The 26,289-nt window shown below is 53.9% G+C and overlaps 1 protein-coding gene across 1 annotated transcript in view; it reads left to right on the top strand.

The window, feature by feature from the left end:
• Positions 1-5,273: 5,273 nt before the first annotated feature.
• TRIM71 (tripartite motif containing 71) overlaps positions 5,274-26,289 on the top strand; it is a 66,620-nt gene continuing 45,604 nt past the window's right edge. Inside the window, exon 1 of the mRNA XM_047873958.1 lies at positions 5,274-6,143. Coding sequence (XP_047729914.1) covers positions 5,274-6,143 — 870 coding nt within the window. The remainder of the gene's footprint in view (positions 6,144-26,289) is intronic.

Genomic DNA, 26,289 nt, shown 5'->3' with positions numbered 1-26,289 from the left:
TTTGGCTCAGGTCATGATCTCACGGTCTGCGAGTTCGAGCCCGGCATCGGGCTCTGTGCTGACAGCTTGGAGCCCGCTTCGGATTCTGTGTCTGCCTCTCTCTCTGCCCCTCTGCCATTCATGCTCTGTCTCTCTCCATCTCTGAAAAGTGAATAAAGCTTTAGAAAATAAACATTAAAAAAATAAATACAAAAAGCTACTATTTAAATATGTGCTTGGGCATTTATGTGTCATTGGTGCTATACTAAAAATTGTACACTTAATAGCTCACTTATCCCTGACGAGCTACGTGTTTGCACCAGTCACGTTACAAGCATGAGAAATCTGAGACTCAGGGAGGTTAAGTAACTTAGTCAAAGTCACACAGCAGAGTGGTGGAGATGGGAGGTAAGCCTAGCTGACCTCTGAACTACTTTTAACTACTAAAGCTACCTAGCGATTTTTACTTTTCCTGTGTACAATTCAAGTGTCTCTACCATAGTCTTGTCAATTTCTGGGTAACTAGAGTTTATATCCCCTCCCTTGCTAATATTCTGAACTCAGGGTTGTTGAGAGCAGCTGATGCGCTTCTGTCAAATGATCTCAAGGCCAGAGTCAGGGTATGGAGTCAAGAGTTGGCCAGGTGTGCAGAGCTCCCACCCCCCTCCCACCTCAACTGGCAGGAGGCAGGCAATGAATGACTCAACAGCTGTCTGTTAAGCTGGTACACCCCCCCCCCCACCCCCAGCATGGCTCAAAATAGTAATTGTGATGTAATATTTGTTTAATGTCTGAAAAGAATACTCTGGTGATTTATGTACTTCAAAATTATGTAAATGTACCCTCAGGATGCTGAGTGAAAGGTGCAATTTTGACATCAGAACCAGCGGATGCATCAAATATTTAATTAAAGGACCAGATGAAAAAAGCAGATGATGGAAATGTGGTCTCACCACTCCCCCCGCCCCCAGGTCTGAGACAGCAGCAAGGTCCTGTGTCACCCTTGAAAACAAAACAGGACTACAGATGAATTCGAGAAAAAATGCACATTTACCGTCTACCTATTTTTAGGGCGGGTTTCTTTTTAAAAGCGGCTGTTAAAATACAAACGATGTATTTTCAGGACTCAGGAAAGAACCTGTACTCCCTTTCTGATGTTAACTAGTGGAGGGAAAGCTGGAAGGCTGCTTGCTTTGGAAGGGTGTTTATTAGCTAGGATGGCAGTGAAAAATTTGATACTTGTTTATAGCAGGGGACCGTCTCGGGCCCTTCATCTGGGTACGTGGCTCTCCTTCCTCTCATGAGTAAGCAATAGCCTTAGGAAGTCTCATCCCAATTTGTCCTTTATCGCTATACCGTATTTCAAAACCTCAACTGTATTTCCATAGCAGTGGGGTTAATTACTTGCTGCAAAGATTCCCCGATTTCCTGCAAGTTGTCTTAATGGAAACTCGGGATGTGCTGCATGAACCATTTACACCGCAGCCCTGTTTCCTGGCAGTGTCCTGCCAATTCAAGAAAGGAAAGAAAGGGAAGGTACTTCACCATAAGGAAGCAAAACCTTTTTTCTCCCTGCTTTCTTTCTCCTTTCTTTTCTTTTTGGTTTATTCTGGGGAATCGTCTCCAGGAAACTAGCCCGCCAACCGCTGTCAGGTGTGATTCCTGTTCCTGGAGTTACACCTTCCTGCTCCTCCAGGATGTCTCAACTGGCTTTTCGTCTGGGCCATCCACTAGCAAACTGGCTTAGAGCCCTAGGACCTGGAGGACAGATGAGTCTTTGCCCCTTGGCATCTTTTTTTTTTTTTTTTTTTTTTTTTAACCTTTTTAGATGCTTGAGGGTGAGGCAATCCAACAGGGAGTCCTGGGGGCTGGTGGCCCATCCCTTTTCTGACCCTCTGGGGCCATCTTCCTTCTGACAGTTCTCTTCCCCCATCTGTTTTCCTCTTGTTTTTGTTTAAAACAAAACCAAAAAAAAAAAAAAAAAAAAAAAAGGAATTAAAAACAACCAGAGAAAGGAAAAGAAACAAACCCAGAAATACACACAACACGTCTGGAGCAAGGCCAGCACGGCAGAAAATTCTGTAGCAGTGTGGAGATTCATGTGTGAGCATGTACATGTTTACACGTGCATCTCAAATTATGAAAGAAACTCAGATTGGCAGTAGATGGGACCAAGAGGGGCCCCTCCCTCATCTTTAAAGTATAAAATGTTTACTTTTATTTCATGGTAAAAAAAAAAGGGGGGGGGGCTCTGTTTCGTTGTTTTCCAGTTTTATTGACATACAACGAACGTATGTTATGGTTTCCTCTGATGATGATTTTTCCACTCCTCACACGTCCCAGTGAGTGTGCACTGAGCCCGGATTCACTCCAGGGGCTGAGGTGAGCGCTCCTAAGAGCAGCTGGGGACCCGGGCCTTTCCTGCGGGGCTGTGAGGCTCTTCTCCCTTGAAGCTCCTTCCATCTCAGGACAGTACTTGGGCCGCAGGAAGAATCTGTCCCATAAGGGAGCGGTTTCTGCAGCCTGAGGCCTTCAAGCACATTTGTTCAGCTGGGTTGATTGGAGAGCTCTTTCCAGGTTGATGTTTCCCTGGAAAACGACCTGAATTCTGATGAACCAACTCAGAGGAGCTGGGGATGTTTACATAGTTGTGTGTGTTTTTGTTTTTTTTTCCTTCATCATTTTGGTTATTGAGGCTGAACACCTAGTTATTTTTTTTCTTATTGAAGTACAATTTACAAACACTGAAATCTTGAACAGATCTTAAATGGCAGACTGACAAGTTTGGACCCATGTATACACCAGTATATTTCTATTTCCTTACTGCAGAAGGTTCCATCCTCCCCCCTTCCCAGTCCAAGTCCCTTACCCCCAAGGGTACTGGTCCTATCCCCACGGCTTAGTTTTGCACGTTCTAGAATTTCCTGTGAATGAGCTCGCACAGTATGAACTCTTTTGTGTTTGGCTTCCTTCTCCGAACATGACGTTTTCGAGATTCATCCAGGTAGTTGCCCGTACCGGTAGGGCCCAAGATGTCACTAACGCGACGTGTTAAGATGGGGACAGTTGTTCACCCGTTGGCCTTCAGAACAGACGCCCTCTAGACCCTGGTATGTGGCCTTCTGTGCTCTTCTAAGCCAGCCTCTCTCCAGGGCCAAGCAAGTTCCTCTCCCAGAACTGCCCAGGCAGCCGGAGGAACCACCCAGATGGCCGCGGGGCCGTCCCCGGGCAGCCTTCCCTGAACCGCTGCCTCTGCCCCCCACCCCCCATTAAACTCAAAGGAAACTGGCTCGTCCGCAGATCAGAATTCAAGATTCGTTAAATTCCACGCATCCAGTAGTACACACAAGTGTGTGTTTGGGGATCATACGCAGAGTCCTTGAGAAAACGTAAAAGGGAAAAAAAAAAAGTGTGCGTGTGTGTGTGTCGGGGGCGGGGGGGGGGGACCCAGACCTCGCTGGCAGTGGATCTCGGCCTCGGTAGAACCAGGATTCAAAATGAAATCTTTTCTTTTTTAAATAAACGGAACAGTCGCTCTCCGCTCCTCGCTCGGAAGGTTTCAAAGGTCGTCACACCGAAGCCCGGGGGCGTTCATCTCCCCAGCGGCCTGGAGAAGGGAGGAGGTCGGAGGGAGGAGGGAGGGAGCACACAAAAGCGAGCCGTGCCGAGAGGGCTAATGTTTCCTGTTTGCCTGGAACCCCCTCCCCTGTGTCCCCTCCCCCAGCCCCCTCCCAGCACTCGGGCGGAAGTGAGTTTGCTCCTTTGGAGATTAAAAGGATTCCGAATTCCGATCAGTCCCAATAACCGGCGTACCGAGAGCAGAGGAGAAGGAGAAGGAGGAAGAGGCGGCAAAGCAGAGAAAGAGGGGGCACGCGCGCGCGTGCACGCACTCAGGCCGAATTGGGGAGGGGAGTTGTGCACAGCCCCGGGAGGCCAGGGCGCACGGCGCGAGCAAGGGCCAGTAGGCGCGGCGCGGCCGAGGCCACCCGAGTCCCGCTCGGGGGCTCCGAGAGAAGATGACGCGGGCCGGCGGCGTGGGCCACGCGGCTCCCGAGCTCACCGCGCCGGGCTGCTGCCGGCTCCACTGATTCCTGCGCGCCCCGGAGGAAGCTGCGTCCCCGCGGCTCGGGATCGGAGGGGGGACCAAGGCGAGGGCGAAATGGCCCGATGACAAAGGAAATGTGATCCCCCTTCGCTGCCAAGGTTTCAGAGAGGACGGACGTGAGGAGGAGGGGCGCGGGGCGCGCGCGGAGCTCGGATAGCATTGCACGACGGCTCGCGCGGAGCGGGCAGCGGGTACATCTAATATCTTCCTGCCGATGAATAATTCAGGCCGGCCCGCGGGGACCTGCGGCCCCGCGCTGCAGCGCGGCTAACCCGGAGGGGAAGGAGCGCGCGCGGGAGGCGCCAAGGCCCGGCGAGGCGGGGGCGCGAGGGCCCCGGGCCGCGTGGGGCGCGCGTGCGTGTTAAGCGCCGGCAGCCGCGGCCGGGCCAGGCGGGCGCGCGGGAGAACCGAGGCGCGTGGGGCGCGCGTGCGTACTACCCGCGTGCGGCCGCGGCCGGGCCCCCACTAGCTGCAGCTGCGGCGGGGCCGACCGCCCGGCAGGGGAGGCCGCGCCCGGCCGTGCGCCAGCCCCGAGCGCCGCACGCCGGGCCACCCAGGAGCCCCGGGCCGCCGCGTCATGCGGCGGGGCGGCCGGCGTCGCGCGGGGGCACACGGGCTGGGCATCGCGCCGCTGCCGCCTTGGCTAGGGTGGGGGGCTTTCCTCTCCCGGGAAGAGACGAACTAAATCTGTTGGAGGAAAAGCAACGCACCAAACGCTCGCGGAGCCGAACGCCGCTTCACCCCGTCGGGACCCGGATTGCACAGCGGACTCCACCTTGGCGGGGGGGGGGGGGGCCTCTCCCCGGGGCTGGCGAGAACCGCGCTTCGGCTGCTCCAGCGAGCCCTCTGACCTCCCCGCCCCCGCTCGCCCCTCGCGTGTCGGGACTTGTTCGGCGCTCCGGCTCCTGAAGGCAACGCAGCCTCGCGTCCTCCGGCAGGAATCCGGGTCGCCTCCGGGCAGCGGCATTTGATGCCCGCAGCGTCGGGGCCGGCGGCGCGCGGGCGGGACGCGGCGAAGCGGGGCGCGCCGAGCCGCCCCGGGTCCGGCTCCTGGCTCGCAGGCCCGCTCGATGCGTGTTTCTGAGTGAGTCGGCGGCTCCCCCACCCGCCTCGGCGGTGCTCTCCTCCTCCCTCCTCCTCCTCCTCCTCTTCCTCTCCGGCCTCCTCCCGCCTCCGAGCCGGCCTGCAAATGGCTTCGTTCCCCGAGACCGACTTCCAGATCTGCCTGCTGTGCAAGGAGATGTGCGGCTCGCCGGCGCCGCTCTCCTCCGGCTCGTCCGCGTCGTCGTCGTCCTCGCAGACGTCCACGTCGTCGGGCGGCGGCGGCGGGGGCCCGGGGGCCGCGGCGCGCCGCCTGCACGTCCTGCCCTGCCTGCACGCCTTCTGCCGCCCGTGCCTCGAGGCGCACCGGCTGCCGGCGGCCGGCGGCGGCGGCGGCGGCGGCGCGCCCGGGGAGCCCCTCAAGCTGCGCTGCCCCGTGTGCGACCAGAAAGTCGTGCTGGCCGAGGCGGCGGGCATGGACGCGCTGCCCTCGTCCGCCTTCCTCCTCAGCAACCTGCTCGACGCCGTGGTGGCCACGGCCGACGAGCCGCAGCCCAAGAACGGGCGCGCCGGGGCCCCGGCGGGCGCGGGCGGCCACAGCAACCACCGGCACCACGCGCACCACGCGCACCCGCGCGCGCCCGCCTCGGCCCCGCCGCCGCTCCCGCCCGCGCCGCCGCCGCCCGCGCCGCCCCGCTCCGCGCCCGGCGCCCCGGCCGCCTCCCCGTCCGCGCTGCTGCTGCGCCGGCCGCACGGCTGCAGCTCGTGCGACGAGGGCAACGCGGCCTCGTCGCGCTGCCTGGACTGCCAGGAGCACCTGTGCGACAACTGCGTCCGCGCGCACCAGCGCGTGCGCCTCACCAAGGACCACTACATCGAGCGCGGCCCGCCGGGTCCCGCCGCCGCCGCCGCTGCCGCGCAGCAGCTCGGGCTCGGGCCGCCCTTCCCCGGCGCGCCCTTCTCCATCCTGTCCGTGTTTCCGGAGCGCCTGGGCTTCTGCCAGCACCACGACGACGAGGTGAGTGCGCGGGGGCCGGCGGCGGCGGGGGGTGGGGGCCGGGGGCGAGGGGGTGCGGGGGCTCGCGCCCCCCCGAGGACCTCCGCCCCCGGTACCCACGCGAAGGGAGCGGGGTGGGGGGGGGGTCCTCTCCGGCTCCCGTGTCTTTCCCCTGACGACGCGGCGGTCGTCGGCGCCGAGGAGGTCGTTACCCGGGAAAGCGTGTGTGGCGAGGTCTGGCCTCGGCGCGCTTGCTGCGAGGGACCCCGGAAGGCGCCTCTTCTCCGTGTCTCGTTTGGTGCAGTGGCAGGTCGTGGCCGCCGTAGCCTCCGTGGGTGTGTGTGTGTGCGCGCGCGCGCGCGTGTATACAGCTGTCTTGCGTGTGCGAACCCCCCCCCCCCGCCCCCTTACCTGGATGGTCCCCGAGGTCTGAGAACACTCCCCCCTTAGGGGCTTTGACTTCCTCATTTCTGTTTGACAACACGTGTGTGCTGTTAAGACGCGGGATGGAAGGTGTGTGTGACTGTGTAGACGCGGTCTCTGGTGCAGGCACAGCACAGCCCCCCCCCCCCCCCCCCGGGTCGTGAGGCCCCTCCGTCAGCGCGTTTTCGCGTCCCTGCTTGTGGGACTCGCAGACTGGCCTTGGACTGGGGTGTGAGCCCGGACACGCACGGCTGTGAGTCGGCAGCGCGTGTGCCCGCGGGGACCCGGTTTGCACGTGCGCGCCCGTGAGTGGGGGGAGTCGGGGGGCCTTGCCCACGGGTGTCACCGAGCTGGCACGACAGTCCCTCGGGCCCGACCGCGATCCGTGTGGCTGCGCCGCGGGCTGGACTTCCCCTTCGAGAAAAACCGGAGCCCTCTGCCGCGGCGCGAACCTGGGGCCTCGGCGCAGAGTCCGAGGGCTGCGGTGCAGGCTTTGGGTTTGATTTCGCTCGTTTGGCCGTCGACTGAACCTCGCTCGCTTACTTTCCGCACTGTGTGAGGCCTTCCGCTTACACCTTGGCCCGTCAGAGGAAGGGACTAAAGTCTTTTGAGGAGCGGGCCCCGCCGGGAGGGTCGGTGACTTAAGCCGCCGTCCGCCTGCAAACCCGTGAGATGTGGTGTGTGTGGTGGCGAGGGTTCTGCCTGGCAGGGGAAGCAAGCGGGAGACGGCGGAGGCTTTGGAGACCAGGAGCGCGAGTGCCGGGACCGAGCCGGGCCGAGGCTTGCGCAGTGTGCCGCCTCCTCCACTCCTAACCTGTTATTTGGGGACGAGGGCGGAGCTATTGCCTGATGGCCTTAAGCCGGCGTCTCCTATTGGAAAAAAGTCGAAATTGTAATCTACTGGTTGTAGGCGCCGCATTTTAAGTTTCCTTCCAGGTATTAAGCTAGGGGGCATTCTTTTCCTTCATTTTTGAGCGTCGGGTAGGCACCTTACAAGTTTGCACATTCGGGGAATGCTCTTCCACGTTTAGAAAAATGAATGATTGAGCTAAATACTGATCTTGAAGCCCCAGAATGAAAAGATGGAGTCAAATCACTTGAAGATTAGGGTCAATGGGGGTTGGGGGGGGGGGGGGGAGAGCGTCTGGAATCTCCCACAGTCTCCCTCCTGGGGGGTGGGGGGCGCCGGTTGAATTCTCCCTCCCAGCAGCTGAGCTTAGACGTCAGGTTTTGTTTATGTTCCCAGTTAAAGATCTACACTCGTTTACTTAGGCCAAGGCAGAAAGATGCTCCGTGCGGGCAGACTTGTAAAAGGTTTATACACTTTTAAAATTATAGCACTGTTCAAACGGTGTGGGCGGGTGTGAGGTGTCCCCTCGCCCTGGTGGTTCTCCGGGATGCCCCGAAGATTCGCTCTGTAAGTTGTGCAACACTAGGCTCAAGTTTGGCAAAGCATTAATAGATTCCCTCGTCAAACTGCTCTTTAGAAGCAGGAAGCCTTTCTCCGTTTGGGGAGTTGTGTCCCCTCCGGTTTCATTTAGAGAAGGTATCTTGGACAGGAACGCTTAGACCTTTGGTCGTCTCTGCGTTTAGGATGCTGGGAAGTGTGGGCTTAAAGGTGACAGACCAGTGTGTTAGGAGAGAAACCACCAGGCTCATGCAGGGGTCTGACCCTCGAGTTCTTGCCCATTGCCCTCTGTGTCAGGCCCGGTCAAACAGTCCAGTGAGCCCCCTGCCTTCCAGTGGTGCTGCCTGGCCTCGGGAAGGAGGCTGTGGGACCCCGGCCTCTCCCTGCTTTTATGTCCGGGAAGGTGCTTTGGGTGCTGGGGACGTGGAGGCGGCCAGTAGGGTCTGGCCCGCGGGGCTTTCCTTTAAGCACCCTCCGCTCCACCCCCCTCCCAGGGTACCCTCCTTAGGGCAGGCAAGGTTTCTAGAACTTGGCTTAAAATGTACCTGTAAAACCTCAAAGAAGATAATTGGATGTAGCAACAAGACGATAAAGGAATTGTGGCTCGTTTAACACCGTAGCTTGGTGTCCCAGTGGTGAGTTCAGAGGCCTGCAGGCGCCAGGCCCAAGGGGCGGCCAGGCCCGGCCGAGCAGCCGGCGGTGTCAGCACGGCGGGAGCCCTGGAGGCGGCGGCGGCGGCGGCGGCGGCGGCGGCGCAGCGGCCGCTCCTGTCCCCGCGGGCACCGAGAAGGCAGCCTGGAGAGTCGGGGCGCGCGCATTTTGGGCGCAGCGTGTAGGAGTTGGGCGCGCCCCGCGGTTGCCCTGGTCGTGGTGCTGTCGTGTGGGAGATGAGCCCTTGGCGGCTGGAGGCCACGCGGGCGGCTCAGAGCTCGGGGGTGGGGGCGGCCGGGGCGCGTCGGCACCCGGTAACTGGCGGGAAGCAGCGTGGGATCCGAGCGTGTGTTCGTCCCCAGGAGAGGCCCTGTCACTAGCGGGGTGGGGACGTGGCGGGGACGCGGTTGCCATCTTGAGCCGCGGGAAACATTGCAGCTCAGCCAACCGACCAGGGCAGTGTTGTTCCCAGTTAGGCCGGGCGGGCGGGTGTCGATCTTCCCGTCTCCGGCATGGAAGATGGGGTGCAGGTGCTGATACAGTTGGCCTTGGGCCTAAAGAAACCAACCGAACAACAACGACAAAAAAAACCCCGACAGCTTCTTATCAGTATAAATTCTAGAATTCCAATCCAATAGGATCCTGTATGTGGACCCATCCATCCTAGGCTGGGGGAGCTCTTTTTCTCCCCAGGAAACTACTCTCCAGAAGTCAGCCTCATTCCCCTTTGAGGAATGGATTCTTGTCTTGTATCTTACTTTGACTGAGTCATGGTGAACGGGGATATGACCAGTACTGGTCCCAATATACTCTACATTCCCGGAGCCTAAGCTCCTTCAGGCATGCACCCCTGAAACTGTATGTGCGAGCTGTGTAAGTTATGAAATGTATATCCAGGACGCTTTGTTCAGGGCGGGAGGAAAACCGCGAAAAGAAATGTGCATTCTAGTGTTTGTGCACCATCGTCCGTCCACCTGCTCTGCAGGATTTGGCGGATGTGTGTCTGCTTAATGCACGTATCTCCCCCATTTGCCCAAACAACCTAGCTTTCCATACATTCCTTGGAAATGATTGGCACTTGCCACTTTGAATCCAGTTCACCAGGTAGATTCCTGAAGGTTGAAGTCTCTCGAATTAAACAGACAAACAGAAAAATGCTTGACGAAAATATATGGGCGAGAAATGCTCATTATTGATCTCTTAATTCCTTAGTCTTGAATGTAACCTTGGGCTTTTAAAAAAGTCACAGGAGGAATGGAGCCGAGGAATGTGCCCGGCCTTCCATCAAAGTGCCTGGGGATGGATTTTAGCAACTCGGATCCCGGGGACGTGGGCCATGGCTGGTTTGGCAAGCCTGTGCTCCTGAGGTGGCCTCACAGGCATAGCCTCGTCTAAAGTGTGCCAGTAATCGTGGAGGCTGTGATGGCATGGGCAGTCTAGAGATCTTCTGTGACTGACGTTTCTTCCTACAGAGCAAACGACACTGGGTTTAGGGTGACATAGGCTTGTTCCGGTCTGCGAAACTTTTCCTTCCAGTGCTAGGAAATACGTATTTTGGAAGCCTGGAGATGCTTGGGGAGGAAGACGAGCTCTCTGCCTCCCTGCAGTTCTCAAGTGGATGCTAGTAAACACTCTTTGCTTCAGTTGTTTCCCAGTTAATTACTAGGACATGGAATAAAGAAATGTGGAGAGTGTTGGAGGCGTAGAATTTCCCTTTTTCCACCCCGATTCTCCCTCCTGTCGTAGCTACTTATAAATGCTATTTTTAGGGAGCTCTGTTAAATTGGAGGATGCTGAAACCAACAAGGACACGCAGTGTCTCAAAGCACGCCTTAAAATGGGAACCACTCTGTCCTCGCATGCGAAGTTTCGAGCATTTTGTTTGGCTTTTTGTTTTTTTATTTTATCAACATCGTACATACAGACGTGAGATGGCTGAAGTGCTTTTTGTTGGTTGAGGTACTTTGCCAGGAGAGAAAAGGATTCGTAAGTTTTCCTGATTGAAGCGAAATTTGACAGTTCTGATCCTCTAAAATGTCACCCCTCCCTCCCCAATTTTCTTCCTTCCTCTGGTGCCAACTCTGCTTAGTCTTGCCACGTCCCTATCTCTGTTCCTCACGCAGGGCGGGGTTTGTTTCAGATGTATTCATTCTTCGTGAATAAAGGACCGTTTTGGTGTCATTCTTCGTGACGGGCAAAGGTTGGGAGGCGTCCTACCATGCAGGCGGTCCAGTGCTCCCTCCCCCCAAACACTAACAAAGAGCTAGAGGCTTGGGCCAGCCAGTGACGCGGTCGTTGCCAGCCTTCTCTCACTCGGGAAGAAGGCAAGACACTGGTGAAGAGTTTCAGTTGCTGAGAGGGAGCAAGATGGCCGCCCGGCGCAGGCCCCCGTCCCCCTTGGCCTGACCTGTCACGCACCGTGATTTGCAAGAGGAAGCTTGGTCCATCTTTCCTCTTCGGTCCGTGTGACCTCATGCTTGTTCAGTACTAAATTACTCCTTTCCCTTTGAGGTCTTGTCTATACCCACAAACTGAGCTGACTGAAACCAGATTGACTATTTTGACTGACGAGACTCCGGAAAAATCAGGAGGGATGGGGGGTTGAATGCCCGTGACTGTTTATGTCGGAAACTGTTTGACTCAAACCTTGTTCCACTGTAATTCCTTCCTTCGTATACCATCCCCAGCTTCCCTCATTTTTAAAAAAATTTTTTTAATGTTTTTATTTTTGAGACAGAGACAGAGCATGAACGGGGGAGGGTCAAAGAGAGAGGGAGACACAGAATCCGAAGCAAGCTCCAGGCTCCGAGCTGTCAGCCCAGAGCCCGATGCAGGGCTCGAACTCACGGACCACGAGATCATGACCCGAGCCGAAGTCGGACGCTTAACCGACTGAGCCACCCAGGCGCCCGCTTCCCTCATTTAAAAGAAAAATTTTTTGATGTATGTTGAGAGAGAGAGAGAGAGTGAGTAGGGGAGGGGCAGAGAGAGGGGGAGACCCAGAATCCGAAGCGGGCTCCAGGCTCTAGGCTGCCAGCACAGAGCCTGACGCGGGACTTGAACTCAGACCACGATATTGGGACCCGAGTGGAAGCCGGACGCTGTAACCATCTGAGCCACCCAGGCACCCCACCCCCACCCCCCTGTACGCGTCACATAGTTTGCTTGTCGTTGGGTTTGAAGGCAGACTGGTGAAATGCTTGAAGACCCCAACTCCTGGGTTTCCGTTCCCATTCCAACCTGGGTGCGATTTGGGGAGATCCGTGCGTAATCTGCAGACTTCTGGCCGGTATTTTACTTTGTCCTCCGAAATGTGGAGTTTCTGCTGATCTCCGTTCCTTACCAGAACGTCAGATCCTACCACATGAGTTCTTTTTTAAATCTGTGTCATCCCAGTTTACTGACCAACAGCCCCCAACATTGGCAGCCAGTTGTAATTTGTTCAGAAGCATTTTTTTCTTCCGCACGGATGCCCTAAGGAGGTGTGGTAGTCTTTGGCCATAAAGTTACTGCTCGCAGTGCTAGATTAACAAATGAAGTTCTAAGTCCTGGGCTTGGTCACGAAAAAGGGGATGGGTCTCGACTGTGATTTCTCCAGACACGCTTCTGCAGAGTAGCATGCACTGTCAGTGTCAAGACTGATGGAATATGAACGAAGCAGAGCCGTGCACACACGAGAGAGTAAGCGGGTCGGGGTCAGTTGTGAAGCCTGTGGCTCTGATACCTTGCGAAGTTTGAGGGGCCCCAAGCTGGTGAGAAACCCAGGGAACAAGACAGTGGCTCCCTTGCCTTCCTGAACCCAGGTCCGCAACTGTATCCTTCAGTTGTTACTTCCGGGAAGTTAAGTTTGGCCAGCCTTTTCCTTGTGGACTGAACCATTTGCAGTCAAAAGAGTTTTTCTTGAAATGTCCGTGGGTTGGGGGCACTTTCTTTCATACTCTTTGACCAATTAGGATAATTATGAAAACGGTGTGTATTAAAAAGTTGACATGGGGCGGCGGGGTGGCTCAGGTCGTGATCTCACGGTTCTGTGACTTCTAGCCCCACGTCGGGCTCAATGCTGTCAGCACAGAGTCCGCTTCAGATCCTCTGTCCCCCTCTCTCTGCCCTTCTCCCACTCATTCATCATCTCTCTCTCTCTCTCTCTCTCTCAGAATAAAGTAAAATTTAAAAAATTTAAAAAAAAATGGACACACCTAGGGGGCGCTTGGCTGACTCAGGAGCACGTGACTTCAGGATTGTGAGCTTGAGCCCCACGTTGGGTGTGGAAATTACTTTAAAATACTTACTTTTTAAAAACTTTATTTAGGTAATCTCTGTACCTAACGTGGGACTCAAACTCATGACACGAAGATCAAGAGCCTCAAAAGTAGAATGAAAACTCTCCACGCTCAGATTTTGCGGCTAAGGGCGCTTCTGACGCCTGCTTCACAGGTGTAGACAGGTGGCAACAGCAGTCCCCATTCAGACCCTCCACACGCTTGGCTCTGGGCCCTCTGCCTCTTTGGGAGACACTGGTCTCTTAGGATCCTCTGTGGCCCGCAGCCACGAGAACGTGTGGACAAGTGTGGAGCAGAAACATGGACGTCCTAGTCGTAGGTCCCCACGGGGGGTCTTTCCGGCCGGGATGGTGCAGCTGTTCCCTCCACTGTTACGAAACTGCAGGCTGCGGGGGGCGCCTGGGTGGCTTGGTCGGTTAAGCGTCCGACTTCGGCTCAGGTCGTGATCTCGCGTGATCTCGCGTGATCTCGCGTGAGTTCGGGCCCCGCGTCGGGCTCTGCTGACAGCTCAGAGCCTGGGGCCTGTTTCGGATTCTGTGTCTCCCTCTCTCTCTGCCCCTCCCCTGTTCATGCTGTCTCTCTCTGTCTCCAAAATAAATAAACGTTAAAATAAAAAAAAGAAGCTGCAGGTCGTGGGAGGTGCTGTCCCGGTGCCTTCTGGGGCCAAGAAGTCAAAGTCTGACGCTGTTACCCAGAAGCAGACAGTCCCGTCCTTTCTCCCTCGGTTTCCCCCGTTGTCGGAGTCCCGCCGGGACCCAGGCGCGGTTTGCTCAGTCCCCGCTTCCCTCCTCCCCCCAAAAATCACGGCGGGGAGGGGGCACCCGGAGTTTGGTGTGAGGCCGGAGACAACAGCGGCTCAGCCGGAAAGCTGGCATCCCAACGGGCCATGGCCTGTGGTGGCTCCAGCCGACTGGTTCCGTTGAAACTTTCCTTGGAAGCCCGGGGCGGACCTGTGCTGGTGAGAACCAGAATGAATGGGCTCCAGGTTAGCTGCTGTCCTGCAGGGAGTGTTCTGTCCACCCAGCCGCTGACTCCTGCCAGCAGGCCGCACCTTCCGCAGGCGCCCCCGGCCCGGCCGGCCTCCGGCTCTCCCACTGGTGGTGTGCCCATCGGGAGACGCTGCTGGTGTTGCTCCCACACCCGGACGGGCCGTCGCACTCGGTGTCATCGCACAGCTTAAATAAAAGTGAAATGCGCGCAGAGAACTTCTGTGATTTGGGAAGGTAGGAGGCCCTGGAGAAGCAGCAAAATAGCCCCCAGTCCCCTTCCTCATGGGGTTGATGGCAGCTAGTTTGGCAACGAGGGATTCCCGGCCTTCCCCCGTGGCCTTGCCTTGGTTCTGGCCCCAAAGTGGGGCTGCTCCTGGTACACGGACAGGGCACCCGTGGATGGCTCCTGGGTGTCTCCCCAGTGTGAACCAGACTACTCAGCCCATCGCGGTGATTGATCGATCGATGGACTTTTTAGCCCGTGGCGGTTGTAATCTTGACTGAGGGGGGAGGCTCAGTACAGGCTGTGGGAAGGATCTCCCCCTTTCCCTGAGCCTCCTCCCTCTCCTCAGCCTTGAAGGCGTCCTTCCACCCCCCCACCTCCCTTTGTCTGCAGTTCACCCCGAATCTGTGCAGTTTGTGCCTGGGTTTGTGCCCTGTCCCCTCGGAGTGAAGGCAAAGGAAGGCCAAGGAAGGAACGCCTCACTTCTAGGCTGGTGATTTTCTGGTTTTGTTTTTTCAGTATTTGTTTTTGTTCACTGGCATAATTCACATATTGCAAAATTCACCTTTTGTTGGTGTACATTTCTTTCCCATTTTGATGATGATGTAGCGTGTAAACATTAGGAAAAAAAGAAAAAGATTACATAGTGTGTGAAAACTAGCGCAGTCAACATACAGAATGGTTTCATCACTTCCAGAATGCCTCCTCCCTCCAGCCTCAGACGACACAGGCCCGTGGTTTTGTCTCTCTTGTCAGAAAACAGAGTGACGCGGAGTCGAAGACTTTCTCCAGCACGGTGTTTGCACTTGGCATTTTGCGGACTGTCTGCGTGCCGCGGTTCCCCGGGTTCCTCCCTCTTTATGGCTGAGCACTTTTCCCCTGTAGGGTAGCAGGCGCATGCTCTCCAGCCGAGGGGCTCTCGGTTTCCTGTTTTCGGACATTTCCTGCCTGGAACACGTGCGGCGCTGCCTTGACTGGTGGAGGTCCGTCTGGCCCTGGTCTCCTGTTGTTGTTGTTGTTGTTGTTGTTGTTTTGGGTTAAAATTTTTCGTAATATTTATTTATTCTTAAGAGACAGAGCGTGAGTGGGGGAGGGGCAGAAAGAGACCGGGAGGCCCAGAATCCAAAGCAGGTTCCAGGCTCTGAGCTGTCGGCACGGAGCCCCACGTGGGCTCGAACCCACCAGCTGTGAGATGGGGACCTGAGCCCAGCCGACTGAGCCACATACCCAGTGCCCCTTCTGATCCAGCCGGTTTGTCGGTGACCTTGTGTGCCTTCGAGCCTCAGTTTCCCCATTGCTCTGCAGGGATGGTGACTTGAGGCTGGCCTCTTTGAGAATCAAATGAAGTATCTTCTGGTGAAAAATTAGAGTGTGGCTTGAACATACAAGTTGAAGACATTTGGCAGCGTAAGTACGGTGAGCACAGCGTTCCGTCAGTTTCAGGAGGACAGCGTAGCAATTGGACGCGTGTGCGTCCTCGTGCTCCTCGAAAGTGTAGCTGCCGTCTGGCACCATGGGACACGGTCACGTACCACGGGCTGAACTCTGGTGCGGTGCCCTCCCTCCCCGTGATGGCCTTCATCCCACAACTGGAAGCCGGTACCCCCGTACCCCCTGGTTTTTATTTCCTGTGGTTTTCGTTGGCTTTATCAGAGCTTTCGGGGATTCAGAGGAATACTCTAAAAGGAACATTTATTTTACCAATGTAATTGGAATGTTTCAAGAAGCCACATGGGAGCAAATAAAAAATCATAGCTCTAGTCGGCTATGAACCAACTTCAGCATCCGGAGCTTTGAGGGAATCTTGGGGCGAATCCCCATGTCGTATGGAAGAAGTAAGGTTTAGGAATCCCCACTTTCAAACGGAAGGTTAGTTAGGGGGGAAAAGGGTTTTTTGTGTTAGGGTTTATTCTTGTTGGTAACTGGAAACCAATCCTGAAGGGACAACAATATCTGTCCTAACAAGAGAAGGTGCTTAATTCTAGACAACGTTTGGGACTTGCCACGACAGCTACTGATTTGTGACGGTTTCGTCCCTGAGTGTTACAGCGCAGTAAATACACGGGGCCGCTTCTGTGCTTCACTGTTGGTTGTTTGCTAACTAAGGAAAGGGTACGCTAACATTGCTAATTATATATGTCAGTGTTGGAAACCTACAAATACATGGGAAGAAAGGCGGTACGAATATTTGGGCACGTCAGACTGAAAGTTCCGCTTCAGGTTTGAAGTTTGAAAGCAGGATTCCTTTCAAGGAAGGGTGGCGTTCATATTTGGTGTTTCTAGCCTTCCTGTCGGTGCTGAACCCACTGTCGACTGTAAGGTCTGCTCCAAAACCAAGCACAAAATTTGAATTTAGTGACAGTCTGCCTGGTTCATCGGGCCTGTTGGTTCCAGCCCCATGGAGTTTGTTTCCAAGGGCGTGTGTGTGCGTGTGTGTGTGTGTGTGTGTGTGTGTGTGTGTGTGTATGAGAGAGGATGCAAAACCAGTTCCCTCCCCCCCCCAAAAAAAGTATGAAAAGCAACAAATAAGTGGGAATAAAATTAAGAAACCATGTGCAAAGATCCAGTTATGAAGATGGGCGGATGTTCGACCCTGGTTTGGGAAGAGATTGGGTTTCAGGCTCTTGGGTCCCCATTGGGGGCCTGTGACAGTTTTCTCCTGTGCCTCACGGTGGAGAGGAGAGGGGTGTTGTGTGTGGGGTCCCAGAAAGTCTGAGGTAAAGCCCTGGCGGGGGGGGGGGGGGTGCGTCCAGCAGATTAAGAAAACAAAAGTCTACAAAGCCAGCCTGTAGGTCCCTGTCCTGCCTGCCAGGCCCTTCTCAGTTCAGTTCCTTGACTCGCAGGCAGCCCTGGAAGGGTCCTCACTGCGCGAGCTCCTCCCCAGCTCCTGGTGCTGGAGGCAGACTGGTTTGCCCCCAGTGAACGAAAACCAGGAACCGAGTGAACACGTGCGTATTAATAAAAACCGTGGAACATTTGCAGACGCTTGATGGGTTACAAGGGAAGAAGGGAGATAACAGGGTTTTTAAAATTTGTTTTTTTTAAACAACATTGACTTTTTTAAAATTTAAAAGCCAATGTTTTTAATACAAAATGCTTTATGTATTTTTGAGAGAGCAGGAGCGGGGGAGGGGCGGGGGGGGGAACGGAAGATCCGAAGCGTGGGCTCTGGGCTGACAGCAGGGAGCCTGACTCCGGGGCTCCAACTCAAACCCGTGAGATCGTGCCCTGAGACGAAGCCGGACGCTTAACCCACGGGGTTAAGGCACTGGGTTTCAGGCACCCCTGAAAAACAAAATTTGTTTTTGTTTTTGTTTTTTTTAACTTCACAGCACTTGTCACTTGAGGCTGTAATTTTTTCGAATATGGATGTGCCTGTGAGACTGTGTGTGACCTTTTCATTCCTTCCTCCTTTGCCATCGTCAGCTTGTAGTTGCTGGATGAATGGAAAATTGAGATTTGAAATTTTCCTCAGGGCTACCTTGTATTCTGTTCCCAGGAACAGTCTGGACTGGTTAACTCTAATTCTGATAGAACTGTAGAAGAACATAAATACCTTTGTGATTTATGTGTAAAAATTGTTTTAGGTGTGTGCCCACTTCTACTTCTTAAGTGTATGACCTGGATTTCTGTGCATTTTCTTCCAAATTTTTTAACACACACACACACACACACACACACACACACGCGCGCGCGCGCGCGCGCGCCTATAGGAATGTAGTCTTAAAAACTTGTGCACGTTTTCCTGTACTGACTAGCGGTCATCAGTGCTCTGAACTTGGTGTCCATGGTGTGGAATTTATGTGGCTGTCCTCTTACTTGGATTTTTCTCTACATTTGGCCATTGCATTCAACAGGAACATCCTCCAGTCCCTGTGGCTTCTAAAGGGAAGACCCCCTCCGCCCCCTGCCAAGGAATTGCTCCCACCGTGAGTGGTGTATTTGAAATGTTAATTTGCTCCTGAGACCCTGCCTCCCACCAGTCCCATTTCCTTCCCACCCCACTGTCCAAGGCCATCAATCTAATGGGAGAGAAATGGCTCCTCCTCAGGTACTTTGCATTTCCGCGATTGCCGAGAGGCGAGCGGCTTTTCATATGCTTATTGGCCATTTGTGTTTCCTCTTTGGATTGCCTTGGGTCCGGGGCCTATCTCTCCTGGGTTTCAAGAAAATCAATTTGTTGGCATTTTGGATAAATACTGAGTATTAGCTGTATGCAGAGGATTTCTCCGAGTCCCTGAGTCCCTGTTTATTTAGCTCGGTAGACATTTTACATTTTTTTGTGGTTGGCGATAGTCTTTTACTTTGTTTACATTTTGTGTCTCTAATCTCACTCTAGGACGCATTCTTGGTGTATCCTATGAGGTGGGATCTGCACCCATGAGCTTAATGTCCTGTTAGCAAATGGTCTTACGTCCCATTTCTTTTGTGAACCTCACATTTGTGGAAAACCTTTCTGAGAGTAGCTGTTGGCTAAGTGTGAAGAGGGTATATGAAGGCCATTACCCCGTGAAAGCCAACTGGCTCGCAGTTTGTATTGGTTGGGTGGTGGTACTTTGGGCTCCTTTACCGGTGACCTCTTAAAGATGTCTTTAATGGACTCTGTTGTTCCTCCTAAGTGGCTAAAAAGAATATAACTTGTTAATTCCACCCCTCATGTCACTGCTGCTTAACACTTTGGATTGTATCACTGGTTGCATCATGCCTGTGCAACATTATCTTTAGGACTCTATCATTTAGTTAACATAATCACACAAATGATGCAGGTGTTTTGAGGTGTCATTTATTTGTATACTCTAGTTATGGCTCCACATTCTGCTTTGTTTTTTATGTCTAACAGTAAACCCGACATGTCCTTGTAGAACAAACACAGTACAAGTCGTTTACTCCTCTTCACTGAGGTACAGTTTAGGCACAAATGCATTCATTGTCAGCACACGTTTTGATGAGTCTTGACAGATTTATATACCCCACCACCACCACCATCAAGATAGAACATTTCTACCGTCCCAGAAAGTTCCCCTGCTGCAGTAGCTTTTAGTGCTAATCTTTGGAGAATTTGGCCTGCTACTTTGGTCATGGATGTTGATGATTTACCGAAACTAGAGGAAGGCACAGGACTTTGGAAGTGAATGAATCTGTAAGGATGGAAGGTTGCAGTGTCTGATGCCCTGCTCTATTGCTGATGCAGGATAGCCGGAAAACTCCCTAAAATCCTCACCCTGAAGCATTTTAGCCTCCGAGGGCCCATAGTCCCTCCTTTTCTCTTTCAAACCTTTGCTGTCTCAGGGCCACAATGCAAATGGTCAGGGCACATTGTTTTCCAAGGAGCAGATGCCTGCTGGGAGGCAGATTCCTCAAGGATTGCTTGGAAAATGTGGAAGCGAATTCCATCCAATCAGCACATTTCTCTTTGAGCGGCTGCCATGTGCCTGGCTCTCTCCGGGTGTTTGAGGACACAAAGGACCAGAACAGAGGTTGCCTTCTGGGGACCCTTACATAACTATAAAGGGAGGTAGAATTGCTGGGGACTTGGGGTATCATGGTGAATAAGGTACATGGTAAAAGTGTTGAAGTGTTTTTGGTTAGGTTGTTGTGCTTGAAAAGTTTTTTTATTCGATTTGATTTTTAAATTCAGGGACTCCAAAAGGGTATGCAGTGGAGAGAATTCTTAATGACACAGTGGCGGCTTCCCGTGTTCTTCCAGAGGGGTGGTTGGGGGGGACGACTGCTGTCTTGTCCTTGGAGTCTAGGCCCTTGGTAGTGAACACTTCCAGAAAGTTTATGGCTTTTCCAGGGCCTGCCAGGTCAGTTGGAGGTTGACAGTTGCTGGCTTCCATTCCCAAAGACTCTTCCTTTGAGGAAAAAAAATTGGTTTTGAGCTTCCTGGAAAATTTAATTTTACAGGGCAGTTCATGGGCCAGTTGTAAATACCATTCAGAACTGCCTTTCGCTGGAGGACATGTTCTCCAAAAACTTTTTGCGGTAGGTTTTAGGCAGTTTCCTTTGTGCAGAGTTACTCGGTCTTCAGTTTAGAAAGCTGATTATTTGCGCTTTGTATTGGGGAGGGGTCCCTCGTGGCCTGACACCATCCCACGTTCCTCTGTTTTTCGTGTCTAGCTGACACACCTGCATGGTCTCTGGCCCCCAGTGAGAACTGGGTCTGTGGAAGGAGGTGGTTTTGATCTGGAGTTGAAACTGAGTAGGGGTGGCAAGGCCGCAGGGCGTGGAAGCACACTGCCCCCTCCCCACCGCGGGCTTGGGGGGGTTTCCGGTGGGCGGTCCCCAGGTACAGGGGAGGGAGGACCACTTCAGGAAGAAAGACCCAGGGGCCTTTGAGGAGTGAGGTGGGCGTTTGAAAAGCTTGGAAGCACTTTGCTGAGGAATCCATTGGTGATTAGAACTTTATCTGCAAAGCAAATGTTCAACCAGTGTTTACCAGAGTTCAGACAGGCTCCAGGGAGCTGTAGGGCCCCATGTAAAACCTGCGGTTGGGATGGTGAAAGGGGACTTTCATGGGAACACAGTCACCCTTGGATCCACCTCTACCCTTAGAGCGAAAGAGAATCTTGCAGTTGTCCCCGGCTCTCCCAGAGCTGCTTTGAAAGCCCCGTCGAGGCCATCGGGAGGTCCTGTCCACTGTGCCTCTAGAAGTGGGTGCATCGGCATGCAGAGGGAGGAGAGGTTGCTCCCCTCTGGTCCTGTTCCCCACGTGCTCTGTGCTGGGGACCCCTGATTGGCATCTGCCTGGAATCCTCCTCCATGGTGAGGCCGGAGCTGCAGTTTAAGAAACAAGCCAACAAAACCCACCTCCTGTGTTTTGAAGGACGGTAAACTGTTTGCATTGGTTACAGTAAAACGCCAGTATGGAGCACGAATACAAAGACCCTGAAGATAAAGTTAATGATTACATTCGGAGGTTTCGGCCTGTTTCCTTTAGAGACTTTTCTCTCTTGACCTTTACTCCATCGTGGTTCAAGACTCAGCCCCCAAATCGCATTCCCTGTTTTTATAGGGTCCAGGCTTAATACTTGCCCCGCAGCTTTTAGTTGGGCCTTATCTCTGGCAGGAGTGGGCTTCCTAGAGCCCCTTGCTGGGGGCGCTTTTCTCTTCCCAGGTTTGTTTGGATACCACCCCACCCCCCAGGCTGGGGCAGCCGGAATTCTTCCCGGTTCTTTGTTCCTCCTGAAGGGCGGGAATGGCCGCCTCCTGGAATGTGGATCGCCCAGGCTTGAGTGGAGTGCCATCGAAGCCTTGTGTGTCTGCTCCTGGGGGACTTCTCTGGGGCCAAGTGGGCGTGGGGACAGGGGAGCACCTCCTGGTTCAGTCACCCCTGGTTGATTAAATGAACCAGTTTTTGTCCTAACCGTAAACTGAAGAATCCCCCTCACCCCCATTAAAACAACAAAACAAAACCCCACGCGAAGCCAATGAGAAGCTCCCAGCGAAGCTCCCAGCTCCAGGTTTGCCCCATCTCACTGGGACCCTCAGGACCCACCAGGAAGCCTCCTGACCCGGATTGCCAGCTTTAGCTCTGGCCCAGCCCCCCAGAATGCCCAATTCGTAAACAGTAAATAAAATTTGAGTATGAGTCTATCCCACGCGACACTTGGAACATACTTACGCTAAATATTGCTGTCTGAAATTAAGTGAACAGTGCTGTATTTTATACGGCATTTCTACTTCTGACACTCCTTTGAAAGCTATCAGGAAGGACTGAAAGGCCCACACAGGATCCCTTCCTCTCTGCGCTTGGGTCCTTACAAATCCTTGTCACAGGGTTCCTCCGAGGTGACGGCAGCTTGTCGCAGGCACACACACAACACCCGGAACAGAACCTCTGTGATTCCCGCACCCCCTAATCCCTGTAGGTCCTAGCCCAGGAGGGGGTGGGGAGATGAATGCCAAGTCTCAGCAGTGGAAACCACATGCCAGCCTGGAGACGGGAGGAAGCTCTTCCTTTCTACTGATGCAAACACTGAGCTCTCAGTGCCCCCCATAGGCCAGTGTGTTGGTGAGGGTTCACAGTGAGACGCCTCCCAACCCCAACTCCCCATTAGCATCCTCAGGGGGTTGGGCAACAATATAGGAAGAGTAGTTCCTTGGTTTTCTAGAAGAGGAGTTTGGGGTACAGTTTTGGGGAATTTGGCCACACACAGACACCATGGAGACATCCGACTTGGTTGTGGGCACCTGTATCTGTGTACTTTGCTCCAGCACAAGAAGGAAGGATTTTCAGTGATTTCCACAGCTCGGGAAGAAGGGAAGGTCGGAGAGCAGGTTCTGTGTGTTGATAGCTCTTTACTTGGGGCTGCCGGGGAGGGGAGAATTTATAGGTTCCTCTACTGTGTCTGGATTTGCTGCCAGGAATGTTGTTGGCCCTCTCAAACTGATGGCTGGACAATGACATAATTGCATAGTGTTGCTCCTTTTGCTTTGCCTGCCAGGAAGCTCAGAGCCAAACTCCATCCAGGAAGTCTCATTGACATGCTTCTCCCTTCTTGACCTAAACTTGTTTCTGCATGTTATTGGCTTTCTTTGTAAGCTACTCTTCTTAGATCTGGGTAAGAGTTGCTGAAATGAATTTCAGTATAAATTTTGAGTGACTGATGAGGGGTTGGAAAGTGCCCAGGGTAGGGACAGTGTTTGATTCAATAAATCTCGCTGATGACTATGTAAAAGAATTAAGCCATTGTATCAGTATAGTACTTGTCAGAGAAACACATAATCCTCGTGCGTGCCCTGTCCCTCCCTGGACAGAGTTCAGACCCGTGCCCAGGAGTTGAGAGGCTTGCACAGCTAGGATGTGCCTGAGAGCTGCTGGGGCAGCAGGACGACAAAGGCCTCATCTGTAAAAATCAAAGCAATTTGAGAAACCCCAGAGTTAGTCCTGTCACTGGGCAGAGGCCATGGCTGGGTGTAGGGTCTTCTGACCCAAGTCTCCGTCCCCACCGCCCCCCACCCCCAATCACTCGCAATTTGGTAGAGCTTGAAACCCCTTCTAGAGGGGGCGGGAGGAAGTGGTTAATCCCCACTTCCTTCCCTGGGAGTTTTATGGGCCTCTGGGAGCCTGCCTTCCTCTGGCCTTAATGGTCATAAATGACCCTCTCCCAGGGCAGGGGCCAGGCCCCTATGAATCTTTACCCAGATTGTAGGCATTTGGGTGGTTAATAAATGCTTTTTGAAGGTGATGCCTTGGCCTTCTGTAATTGGGAGGTGGGGTGGGAAGTTGTGTAGGATTGCTGGGCTGTGGTGGCTTAAGTTAGGCATTGTGAATGAGCAAGCAGTCCCTGGGTGCTGGAGCTGGGTTGGACTGAGGGGCCTAGAGGGCAGGGCCTCTCTCTCCTTGAGGCACTCTAGCTGCTGTGTGCGCCCCCCAGATCTGGCCTGCCCCAGGATGGGGGTAGGGAGAGGTGTGCTGCTGACCCTCATTGAGGGCCGAGTGATCTCTCCCTGCCCTGTTTCCTGTGTTTCATTCACCAGAGTCTTTGGATAGCGGTAAGCTTAATTTTTATTTTGTTGGCTTAATTTTTGATGAAGAACAACAACAGAAAACATCTGAGGTTGCCCAGCCCTTGGGATGGGCTTGCAGAGTGGCCTTTAAGTAAGGAATACTGGGGTGTCTGTCAGCCTGGAATGGAGGCTGGGGTATATATACAGCGCATTTAGTCCTGATTGGCTGCAAAACAGCTCCGGGAAGGAAATCTCTGGGCAGGCATCGCCTCTCCTGCTAGCAGGCCCCTCTCTTCCCTTCCCTCCTAATCCCCTGCCTCCCGTTCTGCAGGGTTTTAATTAACTGTGTTTAATCTTCCCCGGGAAGCTTCCCGCCTGCCTGCTTGTCCCCGTTACCTGCTGGGTTTTCTGTTCCAGTCCAGCCTAGGACAAGGAGTGTTCCGAGAAGGGCTCTTCTTGGCCCAAGGGCCACTGGAACCTCCCTGAACTCTCTCTCTCTGCTGTCTTGCTTGCTAGGACGTTGCAGAGCCAACCCGGAAATCAACTAGAAGGCAACCAGGACTTAGGCAAGGGTTAACCTGGGCCCTCCTGCCCGTGCAGCACTGGCCCTCCTTTGTGGAGGATCTCCATAAATCCACCTAGATTTAATGGTACACAGATAATTGCAGATAATGCACTTTTTCTGTTAAGAACTCAAGGTGCCTGGAAGCAAAATAAAGAAAAAACAAAACAAACATCTATTAGAGTCCCAGTGTTTTTTTGAAGTATTTCATGCAAAAAGCATTTTTAGTCAAGGCCCACTGAATGCCAGTGCTCCTTCGTTCCATTCTCCGTTTTGTGTTTAAATCAGCCTTTCGCTATTTAACAGGGACAGAGGAGTTGCTTAACCCTGGGGCTCCCTACCCCATAGAGATTCTGATTATTTAAAACTAGGGCGGGGCTCGGATTTGCATTTTAAACCAGTGCCTCAGGGTTCTAATGCCGGTGGCCCCTTGGAGAAAAAGGTTTAAAAGAAGGCCCAGGAGAGGGAATTCCCTGAGCACACTGTTTTGTGTTTTCGTATGGGCATTGGAACCCTCAGTTGTCAACCATAAATTATGTCTCGCTTATCCTGTCTCAGTGATTGCACCTGAGTCATTACACCTGTGTATCATCAGATGCCCCGATTTAAAGTCGCCCTTGATTGGGGCGTGTGGGCGGCTCGGCGGGCTTAGCGTCCGACTTCATGTCAGGTCTTGATCTCGTGGCTCCTGAGTTCGAGCCCCACATCGGGCTCTGTGCTGAGCGCTCAGAGCCTAGAGGCTGCTTCAGATTCTGTGTCTCCCTCTCTCCGCCCCTCCCCTGCTTGTACTCTGTCGCTGTCTCTCAAAAATAAGTAAACATTAAAAAAATTTTTTTAAAGGAGGCATATGATGAGGGGCGCCTGGATGGCTCAGTCAGTTAAATATACAACTTTGGCTCAGGTCATGATCTTGTAGTCTGTGCGATTGAGCCCCACATCGGGCTCTGTGCTGACCGCTCAGAGCCCAGAGCCTGCTTCGGATTCTGTGTCTCCCTCTCTCTGCCCTTCCTCTCCCCTCCGCCTCTCAAAATTAAACATCAGAATTTTAAAAAATAAAGTGGCCCTTGATTGTAGTGACGCTTTAACTTCGTATTTGGTGTATATTCAACTTCAGGCCGTAGCATCACCCCTTCCTCTGAGCTGCCTTTGTAAAAGAGCGTCAAGGAGAACATTGTAAGAAGTGACTTTATATTTCCAGAGTTCTCCAGTCTCCATGACATTGGGGAGAAAATGCAGCTTAGATGCATTGATGAAGACAGTGACTTTGGGGGGCCGGAGTTGGAGTGGAACCCCCACAGTCCTCGCGTAGGGAAACTGTCGCCACAGACAAAGCGGCTGGAACTAGGTTAGCTGCTCTGAGACCAGATCCGGCACCACATCCCGCTGTCCACACAGCTGACGCGTGTCAGGCTCCGTCCCTGGCCAGGTCTTGGGTGCCGGTCCTGCTGCCAGTTGGCATGTCCCCCGCGTAGAGAGCCCTGCCCTGCGGGAGCCGCCTGGGGGCTCTCCAGGCACCTGTGTGCAGAGCCCGGGCGCACCGGGCCTGCTCGGGCACTTAGGGGGCTGCTGGGAGGCCGTGGGGGTCTCGGGGCCGCTCCAAGGAGAGAGGAAGGGTGCCTTCTCTCTGCCGAGGCGGAAATGACTGTCGCCCTTCCGAGAAAGCAGCCCGGCCTTCCTCTCGCCGTGTGGCTAAGTGTAGATGCAGCGCACGCCCAGGTCTCATTTGGGGTTTGGAAATAATCCTAGAGCTACACTGTCCTTTTTAAAAACATCGGCCAATTTTGGTGAATGTTTATTTTCGAGAGAGAGAGAGAGAGAGTGCGCAAGCAGCGGAGGGGCCGAGCGAGAAGGGGGAACAGAACAGCGCTGACAGCAGAGAGCCCGAGCGGGGCTCGAAATCGCGAACTGCGCCCTCAGCCGAAGTCGGATGCTTAACCGCTGAGCCACCCAGGGGCCCCCAGAGATACACTGTTGTGTTTTTTTCTCTCTCCCTTGGGAAATTGATCTTGTGAACATCGTGCTGTATTTCTCATCTCCGTGTTTCTTTGATAGACTGAGTCTGTAAATAAGGTCCCTCCCCCTGAAGTCCAGCGGTTTCATACGAATGCTCTACACCGTGGCAAAGGCCGGCTTGAATCAATCTACTTCCCCTCCCCCACAGCCGCCTTTGACAAGTGC

The sequence above is a fragment of the Prionailurus viverrinus genome, chromosome C2 (assembly GCF_022837055.1).
Source record: "Prionailurus viverrinus isolate Anna chromosome C2, UM_Priviv_1.0, whole genome shotgun sequence".
NCBI lineage: Eukaryota > Metazoa > Chordata > Mammalia > Carnivora > Felidae > Prionailurus > Prionailurus viverrinus.
The sequence above is the reverse complement of the archived record's forward strand: the minus strand, read 5'-3'. Positions and strand labels throughout refer to the sequence as shown.